Source organism: Oncorhynchus mykiss, chromosome 3 (genome assembly GCF_057628025.1).
Source record: "Oncorhynchus mykiss isolate SJ-2025 chromosome 3, ASM5762802v1, whole genome shotgun sequence".
In the NCBI taxonomy this organism is placed as follows: domain Eukaryota; kingdom Metazoa; phylum Chordata; class Actinopteri; order Salmoniformes; family Salmonidae; genus Oncorhynchus; species Oncorhynchus mykiss.
The window spans coordinates 23,813,446-23,839,481 of NC_143024.1; the positions used below are offsets into that span (position 1 = coordinate 23,813,446).

At 45.0% G+C, this 26,036-nt stretch overlaps 1 protein-coding gene across 5 annotated transcripts; it reads left to right on the top strand.

The window, feature by feature from the left end:
• The first annotated feature begins 675 nt into the window (after positions 1–675).
• On the top strand, positions 676–25,820 carry LOC110509786 (zinc finger protein 574). Of its 5 annotated transcripts, none has more exons than XM_036969377.2 (10): positions 676–857; positions 3,710–3,867; positions 8,161–9,775; positions 9,954–10,192; positions 10,443–10,622; positions 11,094–11,191; positions 13,181–13,275; positions 15,590–15,738; positions 23,018–23,305; positions 24,720–25,820. In XM_036969377.2, the coding sequence occupies exons 2-10, from the start codon at positions 3,712–3,714 to the stop codon at positions 25,314–25,316; spliced, it is 3,417 nt and encodes a 1,138-aa protein (XP_036825272.1). In that variant the 5' UTR covers positions 676–857; positions 3,710–3,711; the 3' UTR covers positions 25,317–25,820. The 5 variants fall into 5 exon arrangements, with proteins under 5 accessions (XP_036825272.1, XP_036825257.1, XP_090081792.1 ...); XM_036969362.2 differs by lacking the exon at positions 676–857 and adding an exon at positions 956–1,329; XM_090225666.1 differs by lacking the exon at positions 676–857 and adding an exon at positions 989–1,329 and having other exon boundaries at positions 8,164–9,775.
• Positions 25,821–26,036: the final 216 nt, after the last annotated feature.

Here is a 26,036-nt window from a genome sequence, read left to right on the forward strand (position 1 = left end):
TGACCCGCTTAGCTCCATCAGCTCCACAGCAGTAGCTCAGTGAGACAAGAAGTGTCTCTAGAAACAGGAGAGCGAATGAGGAGGACAGACGGAGTGTAGCGGTAAGCAGGGGCTCTCCAGTATATGAACCACATCCCTCAATGCAGAACATGTCTGGGATGTTTCCACTCGTCATACAATGCGTCAAGGATGAATAATGTTATTCTGCAGCATGTTAAGCAGCTTGCAGTTTCCATGGCGATTGAGTGGCCCCTAGCTGGCCCTCCCCTGGCTGTGTGCCCGGACGCCTCTTTAATACCATTTGGTGCCGGGTTAAACACTCTGAAGGAACCGGTCGTCCTCCCGAACAGCCCGGGGGAGAGAAGAAATGCTGTGGGACAGTTCATACGTTCTACCAACTACTGGATATAATGCTTGACGGGGCAGAATCATGGTGCTTCAGCAGCCTGTTGAGGAATAGATAAGCATTCAGTTACTGTGGGCTTAAAGATGAAAACATGATTGATTGAGGTCTTAGTTCAAGACTTTCAGAGGTTTTATGAATGAATAGCACAAAGCCATGAGCTGCATCATGATCATGTTGAAATGTACATGAAAAAAATAAAAGGTCAAACTAATTGGGTAGGGTGGCACGTAGCCTATTGGTTAGAGCACTGGGCCAGTAACCGAAAAGTCATTGGTTTGAATACTTAAGCCAACATGACTGAAAAATATGTTGATGTGCCCTTGCTCAAGACTTTCAGAGGTTTTATGAATGAATAGCACAAAGCCATACGCTGCATCATGATCATGTTGTGATTACAGCTCAACTTCCAAGAAGATGTTTACATAAAAACAAAAAGGTTCCAACTAATTCGGTAGGTCGGCAGGTAGTTTAGCGGTTAGAGCGTTGCGCCAATAAGGTTGTTGGTTCGAATACACATGGTGAAAAATCTGTCGATGTGTGCCCTTGAGCGAGGTACTTAACCCTAATTTGCTCCAGGGGCGCAGTACTACTATGGCTGACTGTAAGCATGTCACTGCATATTTCTGGTGTGTGACAAACATTATTTTTTTTAAATGAAAGTTGCATGTTCTATCTTATTTGCAACAAAAACTATTGAAAACCGAGTTGATAAACAGAAAAACCATAACAATTTAAGTGCCCTGTTTGGGACTTTTGACAGCCATCACGTTGCACCAAAGGCATGCGTTCTTTTGTGTAGTGTAGTCGAATGCCATTGGTGTACGGCGTACGAGAGAGCAGACAGCCAATCCGCTCAAGCCTTGTTAACATGTTGGAACAATAACACAACTTGTTTCTTCAAGAGATAACGGCTTCAGTTTTCGGTGAGTTGTTATTTTGTAATTATCTAACTTAATTCCCTTTTTATGGATGGAATGTGACCTCAGCCAGGACAACATTTCAGGGACTGATTTCTGTTTTCGCGGAGTCTCAACGGGGGGAGACATCCAACGTTTACATCGAAACTGCAGCCGCCATTACACCACAGAAGAAGTGAATGCCACCCTTCTTCGTCGTTTTTACAAAGCACATAAAATATCTTCAGAGCGACTGCTGGCAGACAGTGGTGGATTAGTTTAGCTAACCAGACAACTGACTTGTATTGATAAAGCTCAATCAGTTTTAATGTGATATTAATCGTGGTAATGTAGCTAAACGTTGCTTGAATTGTTTGTTTGCGGAAATGCTAGCTAGTTGCTAGCTAGCTGGCTGTCAATCAATACAGAATAGGCTAACGTTATTTATATTCCCACAAACCTGCATCAACTAACTATAGTAACGTTAGTTGGCTAAATTAAACCAAATATAAACTTGCCAGTGTCACCAGCGAGTGAGCCACCATATAAAATAGCAAACAGCGAAATTGCTGACCTCTGGGATTTGGAGTCTGGATCACTTTAGGCATTAATTTGGCGCCATTCACTAATTAAACACTCCAAGTTAGTGTGAACGTATTGCAATGTGTCAGTACAAAATTCCACTAAAAGGTATTAGCTGTTTGTCGTATTGTGTTGCATGTTATTCTCTGTAGTTCTGTTGGGGAAACTATAAAGCTGTATAAAGTAGCCTACAATCATGACCTAATCATATACCATTGTGGAATAGATTATTATTGCCAGAAGATACTCTACCATTACACTTACACATCTGCACTGGGGTCAGAACGCAATCATGATATAATTAAGACACTGGAGCCAGCACGAGATTTGGGTCGGAAAACGTACCTCTATGCATGGATGGGATATGCTACTGTACTCCTAATTTTACCTTTATCCACACGGCTCCACCGAGAAGATGGAAATTCTGCTAGTTTTCCCAGAAAAGTCATTTTCGTGCTCATGCTAGATAGCAGTAGTCACAGCAGCCATTATGGAATGGCATGTCCACTGAAATGACAATGCTATTCCAAATTGGCTGCGGTGGCTACTGCTAGCTAGCTTGAGGACGAAAAGTCAGTAGTGTATTTTTTAATAACCCATCAACCCTCTTTGGAAAACAAACATTGCATTTTTTTGTTTTTACAGATGTTTTGTTACATATACATACCTTCTCTACCTTTTAGGAGCACCAGCGTGGACAAAATTACAATTACCTACTGCCATTTTGTCTGAAAGTTCAAATCTCCAGTCTGACCAAATCCCAGGAACACATGAAGATACTAATTTCCATCAGTAGAGGGCAATGTTTACAACATGATTTAAATCAAATATTTTTACATCGTTCCCATTTTAAATGAGGATTTGCCAGCATTTATACATGGGGTAATACAACACATTCTCAATCGGTCTCCAAATAAAGATGATGCTATTTAGATGCATCAGCTCTGTGTGTATGGTGGGGTGGATATGCTACATTTACATGTTAACCCTTGTGTAGCCTTAACATTCTGTATACTCCCCTTGACCTAAGGGTAAAAAATGACCTGCCTTCACTAAGCCCCTAAAATAAAGCAGCTTAATTGAATTTTAAACCCCATATCTATGTTGCACAAAGAAACAACCTGTCATTCATTACACACTTTGTGAATATATGGGTTTTCCTTCTTCACAATCAGTGGACACCAACCATGTTATTTTGCTGCTCTTTGACAAAAATGTCTCTTTCAGCTTGGGGGATTTCTTCATCTAAAGATGATGCATCATGCTCTGGGTTGTATTCTTCCCTATCTTCTTCTTCAGATACCTCCTCCTCTTCTAAATCATTGTTCTCTTATTCCTCCTGGACATCTGAAAAAGTCAGATCTACGACCTGTTGGGCACTGAAACGTGCACTCATGTTTAGTTCAATCAGTAGCACATAATCTCAATTTCTCATTGCATCTTGGTGGTTTTTGTGGTGTGTAAAGGATTGTATAACTGCCGGGTCAGAAATTACCCTAAGACAATATTTGTACCCTGGTGGTGTACAGCTTTCATGGAAATATGAACAAAGGAGATGATTCATTTTTTCTGATGTTGGGGTCGCTAGGAAAAGTCATCAAATTTCAAGTTGAAAAAATATCATTTAGGGGATTTTCTCTGCTGTTAAACATAGTGGCTGGTCATTTTTTACCCTTAAGACAACACAATGGTTAATAACATATTAGTTAGGCTATAGGCTAATAATTGCGTTCACGTGTTGCTTGCAGACATAAAACAGAACACCCAACCTGAATTGAATGCACTGTTTTGGTCTAGATAGATCTCCTCTCTCTCCCTGTTGCAGGTATGGCGATGGATAGTGCCTCTGTGTACATGTGCTTCCCCTGCTACCAAGAGTTTGACACACTGGAGGAGGTGCTGGCCCACCAGCTGACCTGCACCACAGAGAATGTGGGGAGTGGGGCCCCCACCCCCGTCTCCATCCCCTTCCTACAGACTCAGGTAATAGTGGAAGCTTCAAACTCCATGGACATTTAAACTAAATAGGCTAGGTCTAGAACATTGATAAACAATAACTTTTTATTAAACTTTTCTCATCTTTTCCACATCTAGGCTAAATGCTTCTGGATAAAAGCGTCTGCTAAATGGCATATATTATTATATTACAATTTATTAATGCAATAGTGTGTACATTTCATAGTGTCGCCATTATTGTGCTCAAGGCCTCCCATGTGAATTGGAGAGCCTTGTGAGGTTGAAGCATAATTCCAAGTCCACACGCGCAGAGCCGTGATAGTCCAGTGGTCCGTCTGTGGGGGAGGCACAACACGACCGCGCTCCTTCAAAATTCCCAACCAACGAGGCTCCAGTTTGTATGTGGTGACGGTTGAAAAATAGCTTGAGCCTCGCTGAGAATTCAAAAATGAAAGCCAACGGTCCAACACTCTAGAACACTGCTGTGCAGACGCGTACATGTTTTGGACTCTGATAAGCTCTGTAGCCTACAAAACTGCACTGCATTCTACCAAGTACAAAAGGAATTAGATCCTTTGTTAAGACATACATAACCAGGAATCTTCAGTTCACTTGTTTGAGTCATAATAGGAAATTAGATGACCAGCACTGTTCTTGTTTTTTGTTTTGTTTATTTTTAGAGGATAAAAATAGACAATACAATATTCACTAATATAAATAAAATAAGATGACGGATCACATTTCTTTCTACATCAAATATTGAGTTATAATATTCCAATGTACAGATACTTTTTCTGTTACTATGTAACAGGGAATAACGCTGTCCTTGTTCCGCTGTATCGCTACCTCGTAATGACAGCTACAGTATGCTCGGAGGTTTGAAACAGTGAGCCGTCGACCGTGAGTGACGTTTACCAGCGTCGCTCTCCGAAACGTGTCCCCAGCCTCCCATGGTGACGGTCTCGTCAAGCTCAGAACCATAAAGCGTGGTGTCATGAGTGACAGGCAGATTGCATCTTGAGTTGCCAGTGGGGAGAGAAAAGGAGCGTGAAAGATGAATCAGTCAGCTCCACCCCTCCTCCTGATGGATGGCTCATTGGCCTCCTCACAGATGAATCCGCTGTGGAAACATTCTATAAAACCTAAGTGCCTTATGGCATTCTGGCCCCTGCTCTGCCGTCAGCTGCCTGATTACTACCATTCAGACTTCATTAGCTAGATTATCATCATTTCTGTGTAACATTAAAGGCGACATTGCTATAAAACAGGGGGTGTTTACATTTCAAATGAATGTAGGCTGCTATTATACCAAACCTTTTTTAACTTGACTTGTTCAGATGCAGAGAACTGTAATTACATGGAAGAGGCCTAGTAGGAAATTAGAAGCTTTGCTTTTTAGCATTAAAAAGGAAGATGAACACCGTGGTAGAACCACTTTGTAATATGAATGTATTTAATTACATTCCTATTACCCATCTTGCTTACCAAGAGGGAAAGATTAAGTGTTATTAAAAAGAAACTTCAGCAAAGTGGTGTGCTCCCTCAGTTACTTTAATTACATGTTGACCCATGTGTAATATTTTAGTGCACTTCCCGAGTTGAAGTCCAGTTCTGGAATCGTTAATTAAATCAATTCATTATGGTACAGGCCTCCATACACACTAGCCAGTTTCACTGACCAAACAGGCCTATGGGCCCTGGTCAAAAGTTGAGAACTTTAAGGAATAGGATGCTATTTGGGTTGTAGACACAGTTTCCTGTCTCTAGTCCTTCTAGGAGACAGTGACTCAACCACCAGCGTCACATTGAAAATGCTCTCTCATCAAGAACATATGAATACACACATACATGACGCTATTTCAAGAGCCCCGGGCGGTCCGCAGGATTAGTTTTTGCCACGTTGGATAAGAACGGTGTCAGCGGCAGTTCAAGCTTCATAGTCTGGTTTTATAACTCCGCTCCTTTACTGAGCTAAAACGCTGAGTTGTGAGTACTTACTCTGAAACGAAATAAATCAGACATGACTGAAATGTCTTGTAATGGTGATTTTAGTTAGTTTGCGGCATCAAAACAAGCAACCAAAAAGTATTTACTAAAACTATGGAGATTTAACTACACTGCTCAAAAAAATAAAGGGAACACTAAAATAACACATCCTAGATCTGAATGAATTAAATACTCTTATTAAATACTTTTTTCTTTACACAGTTGAATGTGCTGACAACAAAATCACACAAAAATTATCAAATTTATCAACCCACGGAGGTCTGGATTTGGAGTAACACTCAAAATTAAAGTGGAAAACCACACTACAGGCTGATCCAACTTTGATGTAATGTCCTTAAAACAAGTCAAAATGAGGCTCAGTAGTGTGTGTGGCCTCCACGTGCCTGTATGACCTCCCTACAACGCCTGGGCATGCTCCTGATGAGGTGGCGGATGGTCTCCTGAGGGATCTCTTCCCAGACCTGGACTAAAGCATCCGCCAACTCCTGGACAGTCTGTGGTGCAACGTGGCTTTGGTGGATGGAGCGAGACATGATGTCCCAGATGTGCTCAATTGGATTCAGGTCTGGGGAACGGGCGGGCCAGTCCATAGCATCAATGCTTTCCTCTTGCAGGAACTGCTGACACACTCCAGCCACATGAGGTCTAGCATTGTCTTGCATTAGGAGGAACCCAGGGCCAACCGCACCAGCATATGGTCTCACAGGGGGTCTGAGGATCTCATCTCGGTACCTAATGGCAGTCAGGCTACCTCTGGCGAGCACATTGAGGGCTGTGCGGCCCCCCAAAGAAATGCCACCCCACACCATGACTGACCCACCGCCAACCCGTTATGCTGGAGGATGTTGCAGGCAGCAGAACGTTCTCCACGGCGTCTCCAAACTGTCACGTCTGTCACATGTGCTCAGTGTGAACCTGCTTTCATCTGTGAAGAGCACAGGGCGCCAGTGGCTAATTTGCCAATCTTGGTGTTCTCTGGCAAATGCCAAACTGTAAGCACAACCCCCACTTGTGGACGTCGGGCACTCATGCCACCCTCATGGAGTCTGTTTCTGACCGTTTGAGCAGACACATGCACATTTGTGGCCTGCTGGAGGTCATTTTGCAGAGCTCTGGCAGTGCTCCTCCTGCTCCTCCTTGCACAAAGGCGGAGGTAGCGGTCCTGCTGCTGGGTTGTTGCCCTCCTATGGCCTCCTCCACGTCTCCTGATGTACTGGCCTGTCTCCTGGTAGCGCCTCCATGCCCTGGACACTACGCTAACAGACACAGCAAACCTTCTTGCCACATCTCGCATTGATGTGCCATCCTGGATGAGCTGCACTACCTGAGCCACTTGTGTGGGTTGTAGACTCCGTCTCATGCTACCACTAGAGTGAAAACACCGCCAGCATTCAAAAGTGACCAAAACATCAGCCAGGAAGCATAGGAACTGAGAAGTGGTCTGTGGTCCCCACCTGCAGAACCACTCCTTTATTGGGGGTGTCTTGCTAAATGCCTATTATTTCCACCTGGTGTCTATTCCATTTGCACAACAGCATGTGAAATGTATTGTCAATCAGTGTTGCTTCCTAAGTGGACAGTTTGATTTCACAGAAATGTGATTGACTTGGAGTTACATTGTGTTGTTTAAGTGTTCCCTTTATTTTTTTTGAGCAGTTTATATCCATAATAGCAATCTGTTTCTACATACGATACTAAATGTTTCAACAATGACGCCAACAAATTACCAAAAGTAGAAACAAGCTGGTAGTACTCAGTCTAGGCTACTAATAACAGAATGCGCCACAGTGGTGCCTCTGCTTGAATGAAGACACTCCTGAAGGAACACATCATTAACCTCGACCTTGATGGTTCTTATCATCCTAATGGATCAACGAGCAGTTCTCAAACGCCACGGACTGGCCCTCTGAACTCAATTGATAGGCCTGTGGTATTTATCATCACCCTGCCCCTCAGTCCTTACCCCCCCCCCCTCCCCGGCTCTGTTGATCTCAAGACTGCTCTGTCTGCTCTCATTGATCCCTCAGCCATAGTAGTACAGCACCCATGGAGCAAATTAGGTTTTTCACCTTGTCGGCTCGTGTATTCAAACCAGCGACCTTTGTTACTGGCCCAACCATATAACTGCTAGGCTACCTGCTGACCTGTGATGGTATTGCTATCCAGTACTGCCATGGAAACCTCCATTGTTAGGTGGAGTTCTTTAAATTTGACACCAAAACATATTGATGTTTTCATTAACTCATTATTGTCCAGACTGGTCAGCTTGTGTTTTGTCTTCTTTTCTCACATTCTCTTTTTCTCTCTCTCCAGCAGCAGATATATACCCAGCCCATTGCTCCATCTCCTGCCCCTCAGACCAAGGCCAGTGTCTCCTCTGTGCTGCCCAGCTCTGGTGCACCAGGTCTGGCCATGGCTAGCCCAAATAAGCCTTCCTCAGGAGATCAGCCCAAGATCCTGTACCAGTGTGGAGACTGTGACGCCCTGTTCCACTCCCTGATCCTCTGGCAGCAGCACCGAAAACATGGTCAGTGTCTGCAGACCAAGGCAGGACCCACCCAACCAGGACCAGAAGAGACCGGCTCTGGATCTGGATCAGAACTGGCCCCAGAGGGAGAGGGGAAGCACAGTCAGGCTGAAGTGGAGGTGGACCTGGGTCCAGATGAACCAAACGAACCAAACTCAACGGATGACCAAGAAGGAGGAGGGGGCAGAGGAAGAGGAAGGAGTCAGGAGAGGGCACAACAAACCCAGCAGGAGCAGGATGTAGTGAAGTCTCAGCTGTCAGCAGAGAAAGAGGAGGATGGGATGAGTGCAGAGGACATATCAGCCACCCTGGATCACATGTATCTGCCAAACGCCACCAACAGAGGGCAGGAAGGAGGCGAGGAAGAGCCAGAAACAGAGAGCGTAGGGGAATCCACTGGATCTAAAGCCTCTGAGATCCAGGCTCAGGCAGCTCATTCATCTACAGAGGCCCAGTCTGCACCAGACAGCCAGTCCATCCCAGACCCCGCTCCCTCCCAGGACCCCCCAGACCCCGCACCCTCCCAGGACCCCCCAGACCCCACTCCCTCCCAGGACCCCCCAGACCCCGTTTCCTCCCAGGACCTCCCAGCCGATAACCCTGAGCAGACATCCTACTTCTACAGGATAAAGGCAGCCAAGAAGCTCAAGCCCCCGTCCAGCCTGCTGTGTGTGGACTGTGGCTCCAGCTTCGGCATGGTGTCTGAGCTGGTCACCCACCGCAAGTCCCAGCATGGCCTCAAGGAAGCCCTGCACCACTGCACCGTGTGTGGGGAGAGCTTCCTCAACACCACCCTCTTCCTCTACCACCGCAAGCAGCACAAGGAGAAAGGCAAGGAGGGGGTCATACAAACCCAGGCCCAGGGAGGACAGATGCAGGATGCAGATTACCAGGATTACAAAATAGTAACACTGCAGCAAGAGGTGGTGGAAGAGATGGTGGAAGAGTCTAAAGAGGAGACAGCGGGGGTGGCGGATTCCCAGAACAATGGAACTGAGGAGCAGAACCAGAATGAAACCTCCTCTACTTCCACTGTCTCTACCTGTGCTCCGGTTCAGGTGCCCAAGGTGGTCCAGAGTTTCCTGTGTGCCCAGTGTGGAGCCAGCTTCAGTAAAGAGCCAGAGCTCAGTGCCCACCGTAGGGACAAGCACGGCCTGAACGAGCCCCTCCACCACTGTTCCCAGTGTGGCCAGAGCTTCATGAACACCACCCAGTACCTTTACCACCGACGCCAGCACCGCGGGGAACCAGGGACTGGGGCAGGAGCAGCCACACCCCCCCAGGGAAGCCCCCGCGCCCCCAAGAGGATGCTGTCTCCACCCGCCGCCTCGTCCAGTGCTGCGTCAGGCTCGCCAGCGAAAATACCTGCTATCAGGATACGCAGCATCAACGATCTCAATGGTAGGTTCGACCCAGTGGCAGCTGGGTTCAACATAGTGGGAAGACTTAACTCTGCTGTAAAAAATAGAATAATAACTGATTCCAATCCAAAAGGAATATTGCTAAGTTTCACTATTGTTTAAGGTTATTTTGACGGACCGTCAATAGTTTCTGACCATGCTCTCTCCTCATTGGGCAGAGAACAAAGACCAGGGTAAAGAGGTGAATCCAGTCATCCTTAAGGAAGAGCAGGAGGAGAAGACTGTAGTGGGGGAACAACCGGACACCAACCTCCCTCCTCCAGCCAAGCTGATGCAGGACTGGTCCCGCACCCCTCTCCCCCACGTCTGCCCCCACTGTGGCCAGACCTTCACACGCAGGGGGTTCCTCCGCGCTCATGTCTTCAGCCACACCGGAGAAAAGCTCTTCACCTGCAAGGTACTGCTAGACTGGACATGTGTTCTATTGAAAATGCTGTGAAATATTGATGGTAATGACTGAAACTAGTTGTGTATCAACAAGTAGCAGGAGTTAGTTAGGAATAGCTTCCTATTATATACTTAATGTTTATTTTTCTGTTTAATCTATGTGATGAAATCTTAGTGCTCTTGTGCTATGTGAAATAGCTATGTTGTACTGGGCTTCTGTCAATCAAATTCATCTTCGTTCTTCTTCTTGGTTAATTCAGGTGTGTCAGAAGTCGTTTGCGTCCTCTCCCAACCTGCTGCGCCACAGCCTGACCCACATGGGCACCAAACCTTTCCCCTGCTCCGTGTGTGGCAAGCGCTTCTCCCAGCCGGGCGCCCTGAAGAGGCACGGCCTCACCCACAGCCAGCCCAAATCCCGCCGCCGCAGGTCCCGATGGAAGGTCAGACATGGGGGGTCACTGCACCTTATAGTACACTATTCCCTATGTGGTGCACTACGTTTGACCAGGGCCTATAGGGCTCTGGTCCCCATCGGGCTCTGGTCCCCATCGGGCTCTGGTCTCCATCGGGCTCTGGTCTCCATCAGGCTCTGGTCAAAGTAGTTTTTAATATATAGGGAATGCGGAGCCATTTGGGACATAGCCCTGGATTACCTGATTGTTTTTGGAATGTCTTACAATGAGAACATCTCTGAACACACCACAGACAAGTCCTGGAGAGCCACAGCGTGAACAAGGTTTTGTTCGAGCCCAATCGGGTGTGTTGCTGCTGGGCTAGAACAAATATCTGTACACACTGAGGCTCTTAAAGATCAGAGAAATTCAGGAATGCTATTTGTCTCTACGTTAACATTGAGACAGGCTGTTAGTTGTTTCCCCTGATGTTGTGCTGTGTCAATGACATCCCTGCAGAAGAGGACACCAGAGGGGGAGGATGGAGAAAGCCAGCTGTTCGCCTGTCCCAACTGCACTGCTCGCTTCCAGACTGACCAACAGCTGCAGGAGCACAGGTACGGACGGGTGTGACTGGGCTGTGACTCAATTAAATGTGCAGGTTGAAATCAACCCCAAAGGCCTGTTTCACAGAACTAGATTAGACAAGGAACACAGGTGACGCATTTCAATGTGTAAGTTACCTTGATTGAACCCTCCATGTTTTACAGGGAGAAACAAACACACCACAGTACTGTATTTACAGTGACAGTAGAGCATAAGACTGGACTGAGAACAGGAGATGTGCTACACATAACCCAAACACAGGCCGGACCCTGTTCCTACACAGTGAGGGGATTTAATCCGAGTTGTTAACAGAGATGCCTCAGTGCCCTTGAGCCCTTGCCAGCGATGATTGACAGGCGGGCGGCGGTAAATTAAGATGATAACGATAAGGGGTAGGATGACAAGGCGATGGAGACAGACCGGCTGAGGAACTAGAGGTGGGGGATGCGGGGAGGGAGGAGGTGAGGCAGGAGAAATGATCCGGGGATCAATAGGAGGGTGTGATCAGAGAGTGAATAGAACGTTACCCTTGGAACTGTATGCCAATGTGTAGTTGGCGCGAAGCAGGAAGTCCCAGTGTCTCTGCAGGGTACAGTCCGTATCCCTACACCCCCTCTCATTAGCGAACACTGGGGGGTGTGGAGAGATGACCTGGACTGAAGCTTTAATTCTCAGGGTCATCTTTGCCTAAAATATTGATTCTTATTGTCAGCCCTGTGCAAAGGGATGATCGACCAGACCGTTTATATAGGGCTATAAGTGGTCCACAGCACACACACTATGTTTACCATCTAATATTAAACGATGGGGTTAAGTACTTTACAAATCAGTCATAAATTATACGTAGAACACAATGTATTTTTCAGTGATTCATTATTTCTTTAGCTGGCCTGATGCCCACACTGACCATCTAGGACAGTGTGATGAACATTATCGTTACCAAGGACATTAACTCAGCTGCTTGTAATGCATTGGCTAGTGGTGAGCACTAAAACACCTGCTAGCCAGGGTTGATTAGTGGAATCTGAGGGTTTTAATGCTGGGCTAGAATACAACCATGACACTGCAGGACTGTAGTTAAGAGTTGAATAGCTCCACTGCTGAAGAAATGTGTTTAGGTGAACTCTTCCACCACCGCAGTGTTTCCTAACCCTGGTCCTCCAGTACCCCCAACAGTACACATTTTTATTGTAACCCTGGACAAACACACCTGATTCAACTTGTCAGCTAATCATCAAGCCCTCAATGAGTTGAATGAGGTGTGTTTGTCAAGGGCTACAACGAAGCTGTGTACTGTTGGGGGTACTGGAGGACCAGGGCGGGGAAACACTGTGCTAGTGATCAAACACAACACTGATCCAGACAGTTAAATACATCCCAGTGGTTCTCCTCCCTCTCCTTCCCCAGGGATATATCCTGCCATTATGGAATGGATAAACATAGGCTCTCATATCTCATCACACACTGAAACCACCCATTCATCTGCAGCCATTGTATTATATGACACACCTAATGACTCCATATTGAACCTTAAAAGGCTTAACAACATGGTTAAGCACACAGGTCTGGAGGTAATCCTAATACTGTGACACTAAGGTGATAGCCAGCATGTGGTTGTGTGTGTTATTCCTCCTCTGTGGATGAGGATTACAGTGGGCCCTTGAAGCGTGGCTTACATGCATCTACGAATGACACACTGCAGTGTTATGTGCAGCAGCTCACTGGTACTAATAGTGTTGATGATGGTGGTGCTCCTTTTGTCCCTCTTCCTCACAGCTTTAATTCTTTCTCAGCTTCCAAGAAAAACATGTTGCTCATTGCAGTACTGTATTATAGCCCTCGTTTTTTTATAGCTTTGTTTTTATCCCTCTCTTTTTTTCATTTTCTGCTCTGAAAAACCCCCAAAACATTTTTGTAATTTATTCAGAAGTGTATTATTAATATTAGTTGTTTACACTTCTTTCCCTTTTCTCTTCCCTTCATTGTGTTCTGTCCATCAGACTGCTCCACACCAGCCACCCGTTCCCCTGCTCTGTCTGTGGAGAGGCCTTCAAACGCAGGAAGGAGCTGGACCTGCACTCTCTCATTCACCAAGGTAGCTCCTCCCCTCTCCTCTCAGCTGCCCTCCTCTCTGTGTGTCTGATAAGCACTGGATGAGACAGAGACCAGTGCCTGTATCCAAGCTTCTCAGAGTAGAAGTGCTGATCTAGGATCAGTTTAGCCTTTTAGATCATAATGAATTAGATTATAAGGACAGTGGTGATTATATAGTGTGTATGTGTGGCTGTGAATTAGTGAAGCTGTTCATAATGGAGCTGATTTCCATGTTAAGTATGCAGAAGTAATCCATGCGCCTTAGTAATAATTAGGGGTATAATTGTTCACCAAACTTATGGTTCGGTAGGTATTGCATTTTTGTGGTCACGATTCGGTTTCTGTTCAGGGGGAAAATGGCCGGATTGTTATGTTGGCCCTCAAGTTTCCACTCAGATGTTGTGTTTGTAACCATGTGGAAGGTGGGTATTTACCAGATGTGAAGTCGTAAATACCAGTTGGATGCACTCATGTGATTTGAACTCGTTGAGAAAAAGGATCAGTTAATGGCCAACAAGCTGTGTCAACCATAAACTAAAAGTACAGCTATCACACTTGTAAACAAATTGTAATTAAAAAACCACACTAATAGATTGCTTTTTATAAATAATGTTTTGTTGGATTTAGCTGCCGAAAATGCTGTTATAGAGGTCATTTCCTTAGTAGGTGACGTCAGAGGTCACCATGTGGGAAAAGTGGATTCTCAGGATGATAGACCAGTTTCCCAATAGTAATTACTCCGTTCAAGTGGATTATTCCCAGTTGTATGCGGTAAATTCCCGCTTGGTTATGAACGCACCGTGATACTGCCTCCTTCAGTGTCCAATGTGTGTTTGAAGCGTGGTACATCTCCCACTCCGGGGTAATGTGATGGGCTGTCACTATAAGCTCAACACAGGGTGCATTGACCAATTCATTGAGAACTTCAGCTTTGGTTTGTCTATATAGAGCGGGTACAACCTGTTTGCTGAATTGGGTGCAAGTGGGAAGTTCGTACCTGGCTCGAGCACTTTCATGAGGAGTAAATACCCCCTATTCTAAATCACCGGGAATGGATGCATACCCACAGCTATACACCAAAGATGGTAAAAAATATAAACATAGCCTATCTATCGCTCTTGTAATTTATTTGGCTCGTTCAGAATCAGCTGCCAAGGGCTACTTGAATGCAGAGGGAAAACGATGTTGTGTAGTTTCTTTGCGTTTCCATCTTACTCTGGTATACTGGGGCCCACTGATGTTGCCGTAAATGTGTCAACATATTTGAAGTGTTGTTAGCTACATAGGCTATTCTCGTTGAGAGTGGCGACTTAGTGTTACCGTTTTATCCACAACTCTATCCATCACCCCTGTAATCTACTGGGAAGCCTACATGTTCCCAAACTGGGGATTTAAAAGATGGAGGATCCTCCAATTCTGGTCTATCGAATCGACCCCACCAATAATGGGTCGCGGCAACGTAGCTGCAGCTGACCTCATCGGTGCGGTCGGCGTCAGAAATGACCGCATCTCAGAGAGAGAGAGAGATATGTGATTGGTTGGAATTGATTCATTGATTATTAGTTAATGATCTATTGATGGAGAGGTTCCTTATTAAATGTTTCAACGGAGGGCTCCTCAGGGGGGACTGGTGAACGCTCCAGCCGGGAGGGAGAATTCTGCTGGGTTGGCATTGCCATGGTAACTGTAGACGCCGGTGGCTAAGATGGGGAAATATCAAAGCTCAGCTTCTTCTCTCATCTTCTTTTTCTCCTTTAGCTACACAGAAACAGACAGAGAGCCTGAGAGTGTTTACCAACATCCAGACTGCCAACAGTAGTGCATGTGTCTGTCTGTGTGTCTATAAATAAGTTACCTTAAGCCACATACTGTAGCATATACTGATTGATGACAGTACAGAATACCCTGTAACCCAGTGTGTGTTTTGGTGGGTAGGGACAGGAGGGGCCTGTGACCAGGGCATGTGACTGTCTAAATACCCACTCAATCTATACATCCCTGTCCTTTCCATGTTTAGTGTATTTCAACTGATTTCATGTTTTTATTGTATTTTTATTTAACCTTTTATTTAACGAGGAAAGTCCGATAAGAATTCTTATTTACAATGACGGCCTAGGAACAGTGGGTTAACTGCCTACGACAGATTTTTACCTTGTCAGCTTGGGGATTCGATCGAGCAACCTTTCTGTTACTGGCCCAAAGCTCTAACTACTAGGCTACCTGCCACCCCATGTACACTCTCGGACACTGTTTGGACTGTGATAAACACTCATTTATTAACTAATTAACTCATTCTGCCCACCCCATCTCCCCAGATAAGGAGCCAGTGTTGTGCCCCCACTGTTCCTCCCAGTTCTTGAACCAGTCAGTGTTGGACATCCATCTGCAGCGCTGTACCAGCTCAGAGGAGGACAAGACTGTGGGCCGTGGCCGGGGACAGGGACGGGGACGCTCCATGGGACAGGTACACTGGCCGCCTACTCTATACTAGTTATTCCTTATATATATATATATATATACATATACAGTGGGGCAAAAAAGTATTTAGTCAGCCACCAATTGTGCAAGTTCTCCCACTTAAAAATATTTTCATCATAGGTACACTTCAACTATGACAGACAAAATGAGAGAAAAAAAAATCCAGAAAATCACATTGTAGGATTTTTTTATTAATTTATTTGCAAATTATGGTGAAAAATAAGTATTTGGTCAATAACAAAAGTTTATCTCAATACTTTGTTATATACCCTTTGTTGGCAATGACAGAGGTTAAACGTTTTCTGTAAGTCTTCACAAGGTTTTCACACACTGTTGCTGGTATTTTGGCCCATTCCTCCATGCAGATCTCCTCTAGAGCAGTGATGTTTTGGGGCTGTTGCTGGGAAACACGGACTTTCAACTCCCTCCAAAGGTTTTCTATGGGGTTGAGATCTGGAGACTGGCTAGGCCACTCCAGGACCTTGAAATGCTTCTTACAAAGCCACTCCTTCGATGCCCGGGCGGTGTGTTTGGGATCATTGTCATGCTGAAAGACCAAGCCACGTTTCATCTTCAATGCCCTTGCTGATGGAAGGAGGTTTTCACTCAAAATCTCACGATACATGGCCCCATTCATTCTTTCCTTTACACGGATCAGTCGTCCTGGTCCCTTTGCAGAAAAACAGCCCCAAAGCATGATGTTTCCACCCCCATGCTTCACAGTAGGTATGGTGTTCTTTGGGTGCAACTCTGCATTCTTTGTCCTCCAAACACGACGAGTTGAGTTTTTACCAAAAAGTAATATTTTGGTTTCATCTGACCATATGACATTATCCCAGTTCTTGTGATCATTTTGACCCCACGGGGTGAGATCTTGCGTGGAGCCCCAGATCGAGGGAGATTATCAGTGGTCTTGTATGTCTTCCATTTCCTAATAATTGCTCCCACATTTCTTCAAACCAAGCTGCTTACCTATTGCAGATTCAGTCTTCCCAGCCTGGTGCAGGTCTACAATTTAGTTTCTGGTGTCCTTTGACAGCTCTTTGGTCTTGGCCATAGTGGAGTTTGGAGTGTGACTGTTTGAGGTTGTGGACAGGTGTCTTTTATACTGATAACAACACCTTCAAACAGGTGCCATTAATACAGGTATCGAGTGGAGGACAGAGGAGCCTCTTAAAGAAGAAGTTACAGGTCTGTGAGAGCCAGAAATCTTGCTTGTTTGTAGGTGACCAAATACTTATTTTCCACCATAATTTGAAAATAAATTCATAAAAAATCCTACATTGTGATTTTCTGGATTTTTCTCTCATTTTGTCTGCCTTAGTTGAAGTGTACCTATGATGAAAATTACAGGCCTCTCTCATCTTTTTAAGTGGGAGAACTTGCACAATTGGTGGCTGACTAAATACTTTTTTGCCCCACTGTGTGTTGTATGTATGTATGTATGTATGTATATATATATATATATATATACTGTAATAGTATGATACCTTATATAAATGTCTACTGTAATAGTATGATACCTTATATACAAATCAAATTGTATTAGTCACATGTGCCGAATACAACAGGTGAAATGCTTGCTTACGAGCCCCTAAACGACAAACAGAGAGTGTCAGTGGTGTGGGGGGGCTATGTGAATAGTCTGGGTAGCCATTTGACTAGATTTTTAGGAATATTATGGCTTGGGGTTAGATGCTGTTTAGTAGCCTCTTGGACCTAGACTTGGCGCTCCGGTACCGCTTGCCGTGTGGTAGCAGAGAGAACAGTCTATGACTAGGGTGGCTGGAGACTTTGACAATTTTCAGGGCCTTACTCTGACACCGCCTGGTGTATAGAGGTCCTGGATGGCAGGAAGCTTGGCCCCAGTGATGTACTGGGCCGTTCGCACTACCCTCTGTAGGGCCTTGCGGTCGGAGGCCGAGCAGTTGCCATACCAGGCAGTGATCCAACACGTCAGAATGCTCTCGATGGTGCAGCTGTAGAACCCTTTGAGGATCTCAGGGCCAATGCCAAATCTTTTCAGTCTCCTGATGGGGAATAGGTTTTGTCGTGCCCTCTTCACAACTGTCTTGGTGTGCTTAGACCATGTTAGTTTGTTGGTGATGTGGACACGAAAGAACTTGAAGCTCTCAACCTGCTCCACTGCAGCCCCGTCGATGAGAATGGGGGCGTGCTCGATCCTCTTTTTCCCGTTGTCCACAATAATCTCCTTTGTCTTGATCACGTTGAGGGAGATGTTGTTGTCCTGGCACCACACGGCCAGGTTCTGACCTCCCCTATAGGCTGTCTTGTTGTTGTCGGTGATCAGGCCTACCACTGTTGTCATTGGCAAATTTAATGATGGTGTTGGAGTCGTGCCTGGCCGTGCAGTCATGAGTGAACAGGGAGTACAGGAGGGGGCTGAGCACACACCCCTGAGGGTCCCCTGTGTTGAGGATCAGCATGGCGGATGTGTTGTTACCTACCCTTACCACCTGGGGGCAGCCTGTCAGGAAGTCCAGGATCCAGTTGCAGAGGGAGGTGTTTAGTCCCAGGGGCCTTAGCTTATTGATGAGCTTTGATGGCACTATGGTGTTGAATGCTGAGGTGTAGTCAATTAATAGCATTCTCACATAGGTGTTCCTTTTGTTCAGGTGGGAAAGGGCAGTGTGGAGTGTTATAGAGACTGCATCATCTGTGGATCTGTTTGGGACGTATGCAAAGTGTGGGTCTAGGGTTTCTGGGATGATGTTGTTGATGTGAGCCATGACCAGGCTTTCAAAGCACTTCATGGCTACAGACGTGAATATTACGTGTCGGTAGTCATTTAGGCAGGTTGCCTTAGTGTTCTTGGGCAAAGGCATGATGGTGGTCTGCTTAAAACATGTTGGTATTACAGATTCGGACAAGGAGAGGTTGAAAATGTCAGTGAAGACACTTGCCAGTTGGTCAGCGCATGCTCGCAGTACATGTCCTGGTAATCCGTCTGGCCCTGCGGCCTTGTGAATGTTGACCTGTCTAAAGGACTTACATCTGCTGTGGAGAGCGTGATCACACAGTCTTCCGGTACAGCTGGTGCTCTCATGCATGTTTCAGTGTTATTTGCCTCGAGGTAAGTATAGAAGTAGTTTAACTCATCCGGTAGGCTCGTATCACTGGGCAGCTCTCGGTTGTGCTTCCCTTTTGTAGTCTAATGGTTTGCAGGCCCTGCCACATCCAACGAGCGTCAGAGCCGGTGTAGTACAACTCCATCTTAGTCCTGTATTGACACTTTGCCTGTTTGATGGTTCGTCAGAGACTTAATGATTCTGATGAAAATACGCTCTTTCTTTATCAGACTAATGTTTTTGAATATTTTCAGAGTGAAACCTGTCTATGGTTAAGGTAATAGCCTAGACCCTAGGCTAACAAATTCTAAATGTCACTAGCTGAGCTGTAGTCAATGAACAGCGGTCTCACATAGGTGTTCTTTTTGTCCAGGTGGGAAAGGGCAGTGTGGAGTGCAATTGAGATTGTGTCATCTGTGGATTTGTTGGGGCGGTATGCGAATTGGAGTGGGTCTAGGGTATCCCGGGGGATGCTGTTGATGTGAGCCATGGCTAGCCTTTCAAAGCACTTCATGGCTACCGACGTGAGTGCTACTGGTCAGGTTACCTTTGCTTCCTTGGGCACAGGGACTATGGTTGTCTGCTTGAAACATGTACAGTAGGTCTTACAGACTCCGTCAGGGAGAGGTTGAACTCATAAAGTCTGAGATTTCCTGCATTTCCAGTTGTATTCAACGCGGCAGAAGTCATGCTGGCTTGACAGCATGGCCATGTATTCAACCTTTTCTGGCCCATGGTGTTGCGTGTGAATGTTTATCATTTTAAGCTTGGAAAATAAACCCTTAAACCCAGACTTGCACCACACAACATCTCCACCGAATAGCAGGTAGGGGAAGCAAAATAGGGATTGCTTTGCAGCGTTTGCAGTTAGCCACTGATGGTTTCCAAACCACTCATTGTTGGATTTGGATTTGTGTTAATTAATGTTTACGTCCAATGGCTGATAAGCACCGATACTTTTTATCCATAATTTCTCTTCATATGACAATGATTGAAAAGGATGTGCCAGTAAATGGTCGAAGTGATTCATGAAGACTGCTTGTCCAACTTGCTAGCCAAGACTTTGAAAGTATGATGTTGACATGATCAGTCCAATCAAAGCTACGGTAGATATAACGTGATTTGACATCATTTTATCCGTGGCCAATGACTTTGATCCTTCTTGGATGGGTACTTCTAATGTAAATCTATGGTAGCACTCAAGGGTCTTGATCTTTCAAGCTCTCCCTGTAAATTTTGTGTCGACATGGTGTCCCCATGAGTGACAGAACACTGAGCCAATCATGGTGCAACTAAAGAAGATTACCAACCCATACGCTCTGCATTTTCAGCCGGCTACCCCTCCACCACATAAAGCACTGAGCTAGGCTGAAACACCTGCATTTTGGAGCTGCCTTACTCAAAGCAAAAAATAGTCGTTTTTATGCGGCTTTATTAACAAATTTTTATATATATACATATATTTTTACATTGTTTTGCAACTGATATGTCACATATAACAAAATAACATGCAAAACACGCAACAAAAAACAATTTATTTGTAATTTTTATATATATTTTTTTGTTGTTGTAGCTTAACAGGCTCTGCCCCACCTGCCCTGAATGACGGGTCTCCACTGTACAAATGCACATGTGCACATTGTCGTGTCTTTGTCATCATTAAAGTGAAGACTTATTTTATCAAATCAATTCTCTGTAATGATTATTACTTGATTAAAAACTAATCATGTACATGTAATTAACTAGGAAGTCAGGGCACCAAGGAAAATCTTCAGATTACAAAGTTATAATTTTCCTAATATAACTCTTCAGATATTTTAATATCTGATCAATTAGTCTTCTAATGAATTAATTAATTATTCTTTACCTCACGTTAGTCTCATTCCGAACGTTGTAAATTGTTGATTATCTGCACGAACCCAGCCTTTACCATGAATCATCCATACATCAATTGTCTTAATAATGTATTTACTAACTAAATAAATGCATAAACAAACAAACCGTAGATATGGTTACAAGGAAATGACAGGGGATGTTCCCTAGTGGGCTAAGCCGATATGACTGCTTGGTGGACAAAGGGAAGTGGGTCTGGACTGAGAAGGGCGGGAATTACAAGAGTCACTACACAGTTGCTAATTATATTGATTGAAATGCTAATCCTTTGCACATTAAACCTCACTCATTCAGGAATCATTGCAATCAATGTATATTGACGCTCAGTGTGTCGTCCAAGATCTCTGTTGGAATCGTCCGTCTTTCTGTTAGAGACGAGCGGATGAACTTTCCATCTGCTTCCAAGTCGTCTCTCGTGGTTAGAATGGATACGTCAGAGTCCCATTCAGAAATGTTCTTATAGAATAGATGTTTTGGCGGTTGTCGGTCTTTGCATTCCAGGTCGACATAATTCCTAGCTGCAGACTAGTAATTAGTATCGAAGATTTGCTCTTATTCTGTCGGTATCGATAGTCTGAGTTTAACCATTTCCACAGTGTAGCCAATGCTCCATGTTGTTTGGTTAGGAATTCAACAACCATTACAACCTTAGCTTATACAGAGGTTTTGTGGTCTCTATTCAACCTTTGTCCCCTCAGCTTACCGAGGTACGCGTGGTCTAAAGAGGTTTTCTTCAGGTGGGGATTTTATTTGGAACAGTAGAAAAGGGCTGTCCCATGACGCCAGATCAATGTCTATGCTCATGGGGCAGGTCAATGACCTAGTTCAACTTTAAAGGGAGTACAATTCTCTCACATTAACGGTTTAAAATCAAATTACATAATTTCACAAATAGTTTCATCTTTACTCATTCATTTTATACAATAATTAGATGCAAACCTCATAATGGAGGCTCCTTTATAAACAGAGTTATGGTAATGTGGCTGTATTGTCTTTCAATGAGGTCACAACATGAAACAAAACTGACCAGTCTTAGCTGGCTTCTCCACCGACCTTTTACACATTCTCCAAAACATAGATATTGTTCAGTTCTCTAGTTCTGTGATGTAGAAGAAGTTCCTTTGTTCTCCTGTGAGACTCTCTCTCTCTCTATACTACCTGGCCATGAGGAGAGAGTCTCCTCTAGCAATTTATGACCTGAGATAAAAGAACCTGGGTGTAGGGGGAAGAGAGGTGGTGAGAGAGAGGGGGATGGTACTTGCTATACCCAAAGAGGGCCACGTCATGACAGTATGGAACAGTCAAAGCAAATTGACGTTGTTTCAAGACAAAACTTTGACAATTGTTTTACAGTATTTGAAATAATATTGACCTCTGGTTAAAGATGGAGTTTTGACAACGATTATTCATGCCCATCCCTAGTTCAGTCTATTTTCCACCAGACACTGGGATATTCATTCATCTTTCAGCAAGACAGTAACCTAAAACACAAGGCCAAATCTGCACTGGAGTGGCTGAGTTAGTTTTGACTTAAATCTGCTTGAAAATCTATGGCAAGACCTGAAAATGGTTGTCTGGCAATGATCAACAACCAATTTGACAGAGTTTGGCTCATTATTATTTTCTAAATTATTCAATGTTGCACAATCCAAGTGTGGAAAGGTCTTAGAGACTTACCCAGAAAGACTCAAAGCTGTAATCGCTGCCAAAGGTGATTCTAACATGTATTGACTGACTCAAGGGGTTGAATACTTGTCTAATCAAGATATATTTTTTTATATATATATGTTTTTTTACAAATGTTCTAATATTTCTTCCACTTGGACAGAGTATTTTGTGTAGATCGTTGACAAAATAATTACAATTATATCCATTTTAATTCCACTTTGTAACAACAAAATGTGGAAAAAGTCAAGGGGTGTGAATATGTGAAGGCACTGTACAAACATAGATACTGTAATAGTAGGATCTTACTCTACACTAGTTATACCTTATAGACATAGGTACTGTAATAGTAGGATCTTACTCTACACTAGTTAAACCTTACAGACATAGATACTGTAATAGTAGGATCTTACTCTACACTAGTTATACCTTATAGACATAGATACTGTAATAGTAGGATCTTACTCTACACTAGTTATACCTTATAAACATAGATACTGTAATAGTAGGATCTTACTCTACACTAGTTATACCTTATAAACATAGATACTGTAATAGTAGGATCTTACTCTACACTAGTTATACCTTATAGATGTGTCCCTCTCTCTGCTCATCCAGGTGGAGTGTGATATGTGTGGTCATTGCTGTATGACCCAGGAGGGTCTGGACCTCCATCGGCTGTCCCATACGGGTCAGACCCCCCTGCGCTGCCCCCTGTCCCCCTGCAGACGGCGCTTCGCCTCCAGCTCTGCCCTCGGGGAGCACATTGTGGCCCACTGCCAGGGGACTATGGGGAAGGGCCGTGGCTCCAAGAGGTTCCACTGCCAGATCTGTGGGAAGGACTTTGCCTACACCTCCACCTTCAACGTCCACATGAGGATCCACACCGATGAGAGGCCCTTCGAGGTAAAGGGGTGGGGAGGTGGAGATGATCGATTGTGTGTGTGTGGTGGGTTATCTACTGCGCACGACTGACGTTCGTTATGGTGTGTCTTGTTCTGAGGGGATTTAAAACCAGTCTACTACAAGGGATCAATTAGATTGTTAATTTTATTCAGAAGCAGAAGAGGCCTTCTGGACAAGACTTTGGTCGTGGTTCTGCCTGTGGTTACTTTTATTATTGTTTCATTCACTTCTCACTTCCCCCCTGCTGCTCCCCCAATGGACATTCACCCTGCCCCACCCCCCAATGGAAATGTATCATTGTTACAGTTGTAAATATGTATCATTATTGTTTTATTCACTTCTCTTTTTGACCTGCACCATTGGAGCTCGGAGCTTAACAATGTCACTGTACCCTGCAAATGACATCTGCGACCCTGTGCATGTGACTAATAAACAAATCTAATCATCTCATCTAAAAAATACAAGCTGTGGTTGTGGTCACCCCAGTATATTATGCCCGCTGGTGTCCTCCCTCCCTCTTTACACTTCCTATGATTAATGAGTGGGGCTGAGTTAGAGCCTACCATCTCCCCTCTGTGTTACTATTCTGGGACCCAGCTCCATTGGGCAGCGTCCTAAACTCAGGACCAACCAGCCTCTCTGCTCACTGTGGCACAATGTGTGGCAGAACAGCCCCAGGCTTCTATAGTTCAATAAAAAATGCAGTCAAAGCTGTAAAGTTATTGGTGAGAATGTCCCTGCCGATTCCCTCTGGTTCTACTAATGGTAGGCGTTGTCTCTGTGGTCATTCAGTATGGCAGACAGGCAGGTAACACTGCTGTGTGGAAAAAGATGAATGTCCTGCAGTAGTAGTGCAGCTCTGTTCTGTCAGCTTCTTTTTTTCTGTTCGGTCCCCTGTGTCCCTCTTTCTGTTCTTTATCTCTACCTACCATTGTCCTCTGCCCTCCCTAGATCTCTCTCTCTCTCTCTCTCTCTCTCTCTTCTCACACATTGTTTTTCTACCCCTCCTATTCTTCTGCCTCTTCAGCCAGAAGTGCCCTGTCTACAAATTTGGAGAAGTGTTTCAGAAAATATGTTTTCATAAGTTTTCAAGATATGAAATCTATGAATTTTAATGTTCGCTCTTCTCCTCTTGTCCTTGTTCTCTCGTTATGTTTTCCAATCCTACCCATCCTTCTCCCCTCCACTCTTCTTCCACCTTTCTCCTCTTCAACTTCTCCTCCCTCTTTCTTTCTGTTCACTCTCTGCCTCTCCTCTCTCTCTCCTCTTCCCCTTTCTGCACTCTTTCCCTCTCTCTCTCTCCTCCTCTTCTCTGCTCTGCCTCTCCTCTCTCCTCTTCTCCTTTCTGCACTCTCTCCTCCTCTTCTCTGCTCTGTCTCTCCACTCCCCACGTCCCCTCCTCCTCCTCTCTCAGTGTTCTACGTGTGGGAAGCGTTTCCGCCAGCTGCCTCACCTCAAGGACCATGAGCGTATCCACAGCGGCCTGCGGCCCTTCTGCTGCTGGGTGTGTGGTAAAGCCTTCAGTGTGGCTGGCCGTCTTACTGAGCACGCCCGCATCCACAGCGGAGAGACGCCCTACACCTGCCACCGCTGCCCCTCAGCCTTCCGCTCACGCTCCAACCTCGACAAACACATCCGTCTCCACGACGACGGAACGGGTGAAACCACAGCCAACGACGTAGAGGCTGAAGGGGCGAGGGTGCTCTTGTCTACAGGGACAGGATTGGGTGGCGAGGGGGAGTCGGCGGTGCAGACCATTCTGCTCGTCCAGACGGATGGAACCACAGAGGGGGTGATGGTGCCGGCCGTGCCCGTCTCAGAGCACTCCTCTGGGGCTATGTTTTCTGGGCAGGCTGGGTCCTCCCAGGTGGTGTTCTTGGGTGGTCAGGCCATCTCTGTCCCCTCCCTGTCAGCCATCATGGAGGGACATGAGATCCCCTCGGTCACTGTGGTAGAGGGACAGGATGTACCACACACCATAGAGTTCATCCTAGAGGAGACCATCTCATAGAGGGGACTGTAGAGGGAAGAAAGGAGAGAGTTTGTGATAGAATGTATTAGAGACAGACTGAAAGAGGGTAGGATTTTCAGTTAGTGTTGAGTTAAATCAAGAGGTATAGTTTTTGCTCTTTCCTCAGTGCCGGGACTATTCTTGTTAAATGGACCGAAATATTGTTTAATCGACTTAAATGATCTACGCATCTACATATGAATTGATTTTGGCAGAGTTTAGTGAAGGATCGGATATGTGGCCCTTAAGCTTTGAGAGGTGCTTGAAAGAGCAGAATTGATTTTAAATGTTGAAATCGTACAGTGAAGCCAGTGAAGCAAACAGCAGTTGTATGGTAAAGCATTTATCCTGTTTACAATGAGAAGTTGATTGAAAAGCTGATTGTAAAAGTATTCCCAGAGTGTGTACCGTTAATATTATTTAGAGTGAGTTTTATCAGGGTTGGACTTGAGTCGCCCATAAAATGTCTTCTGTTTTCTTTTTAATAAAAGGCTTCAGCTTTCACCGTTTCTCCAACGCTTCTATAATTTTATAAGGAGGATTACACGTGGTCCTCACCATGAAATGTCTCACACATCAGATAGGATGGCCTTTATGGGCCCCACTGTAGTCTCACACATCAGATAGGATGGCCTTTATGGGCCCCACTGTAGTCTCACACATCAGATAGGATGGCCTTTATGGGCCCCACTGTAATCTCACACATCAGATAGGATGGCC

Bases quoted from the DNA above. Each gene is read 5' to 3' on its own strand.
- LOC110509786 (XM_036969377.2), top strand. From the start codon at position 3,712: ATGGCGATGGATAGTGCCTCTGTGTACATGTGCTTCCCCTGCTACCAA. The intron at 11,192-13,180 runs GTACGGACGGGT...TCTGTCCATCAG, and splicing joins CAACAGCTGCAGGAGCACAG to ACTGCTCCACACCAGCCACC. The intron at 13,276-15,589 runs GTAGCTCCTCCC...CCATCTCCCCAG, and splicing joins GCACTCTCTCATTCACCAAG to ATAAGGAGCCAGTGTTGTGC.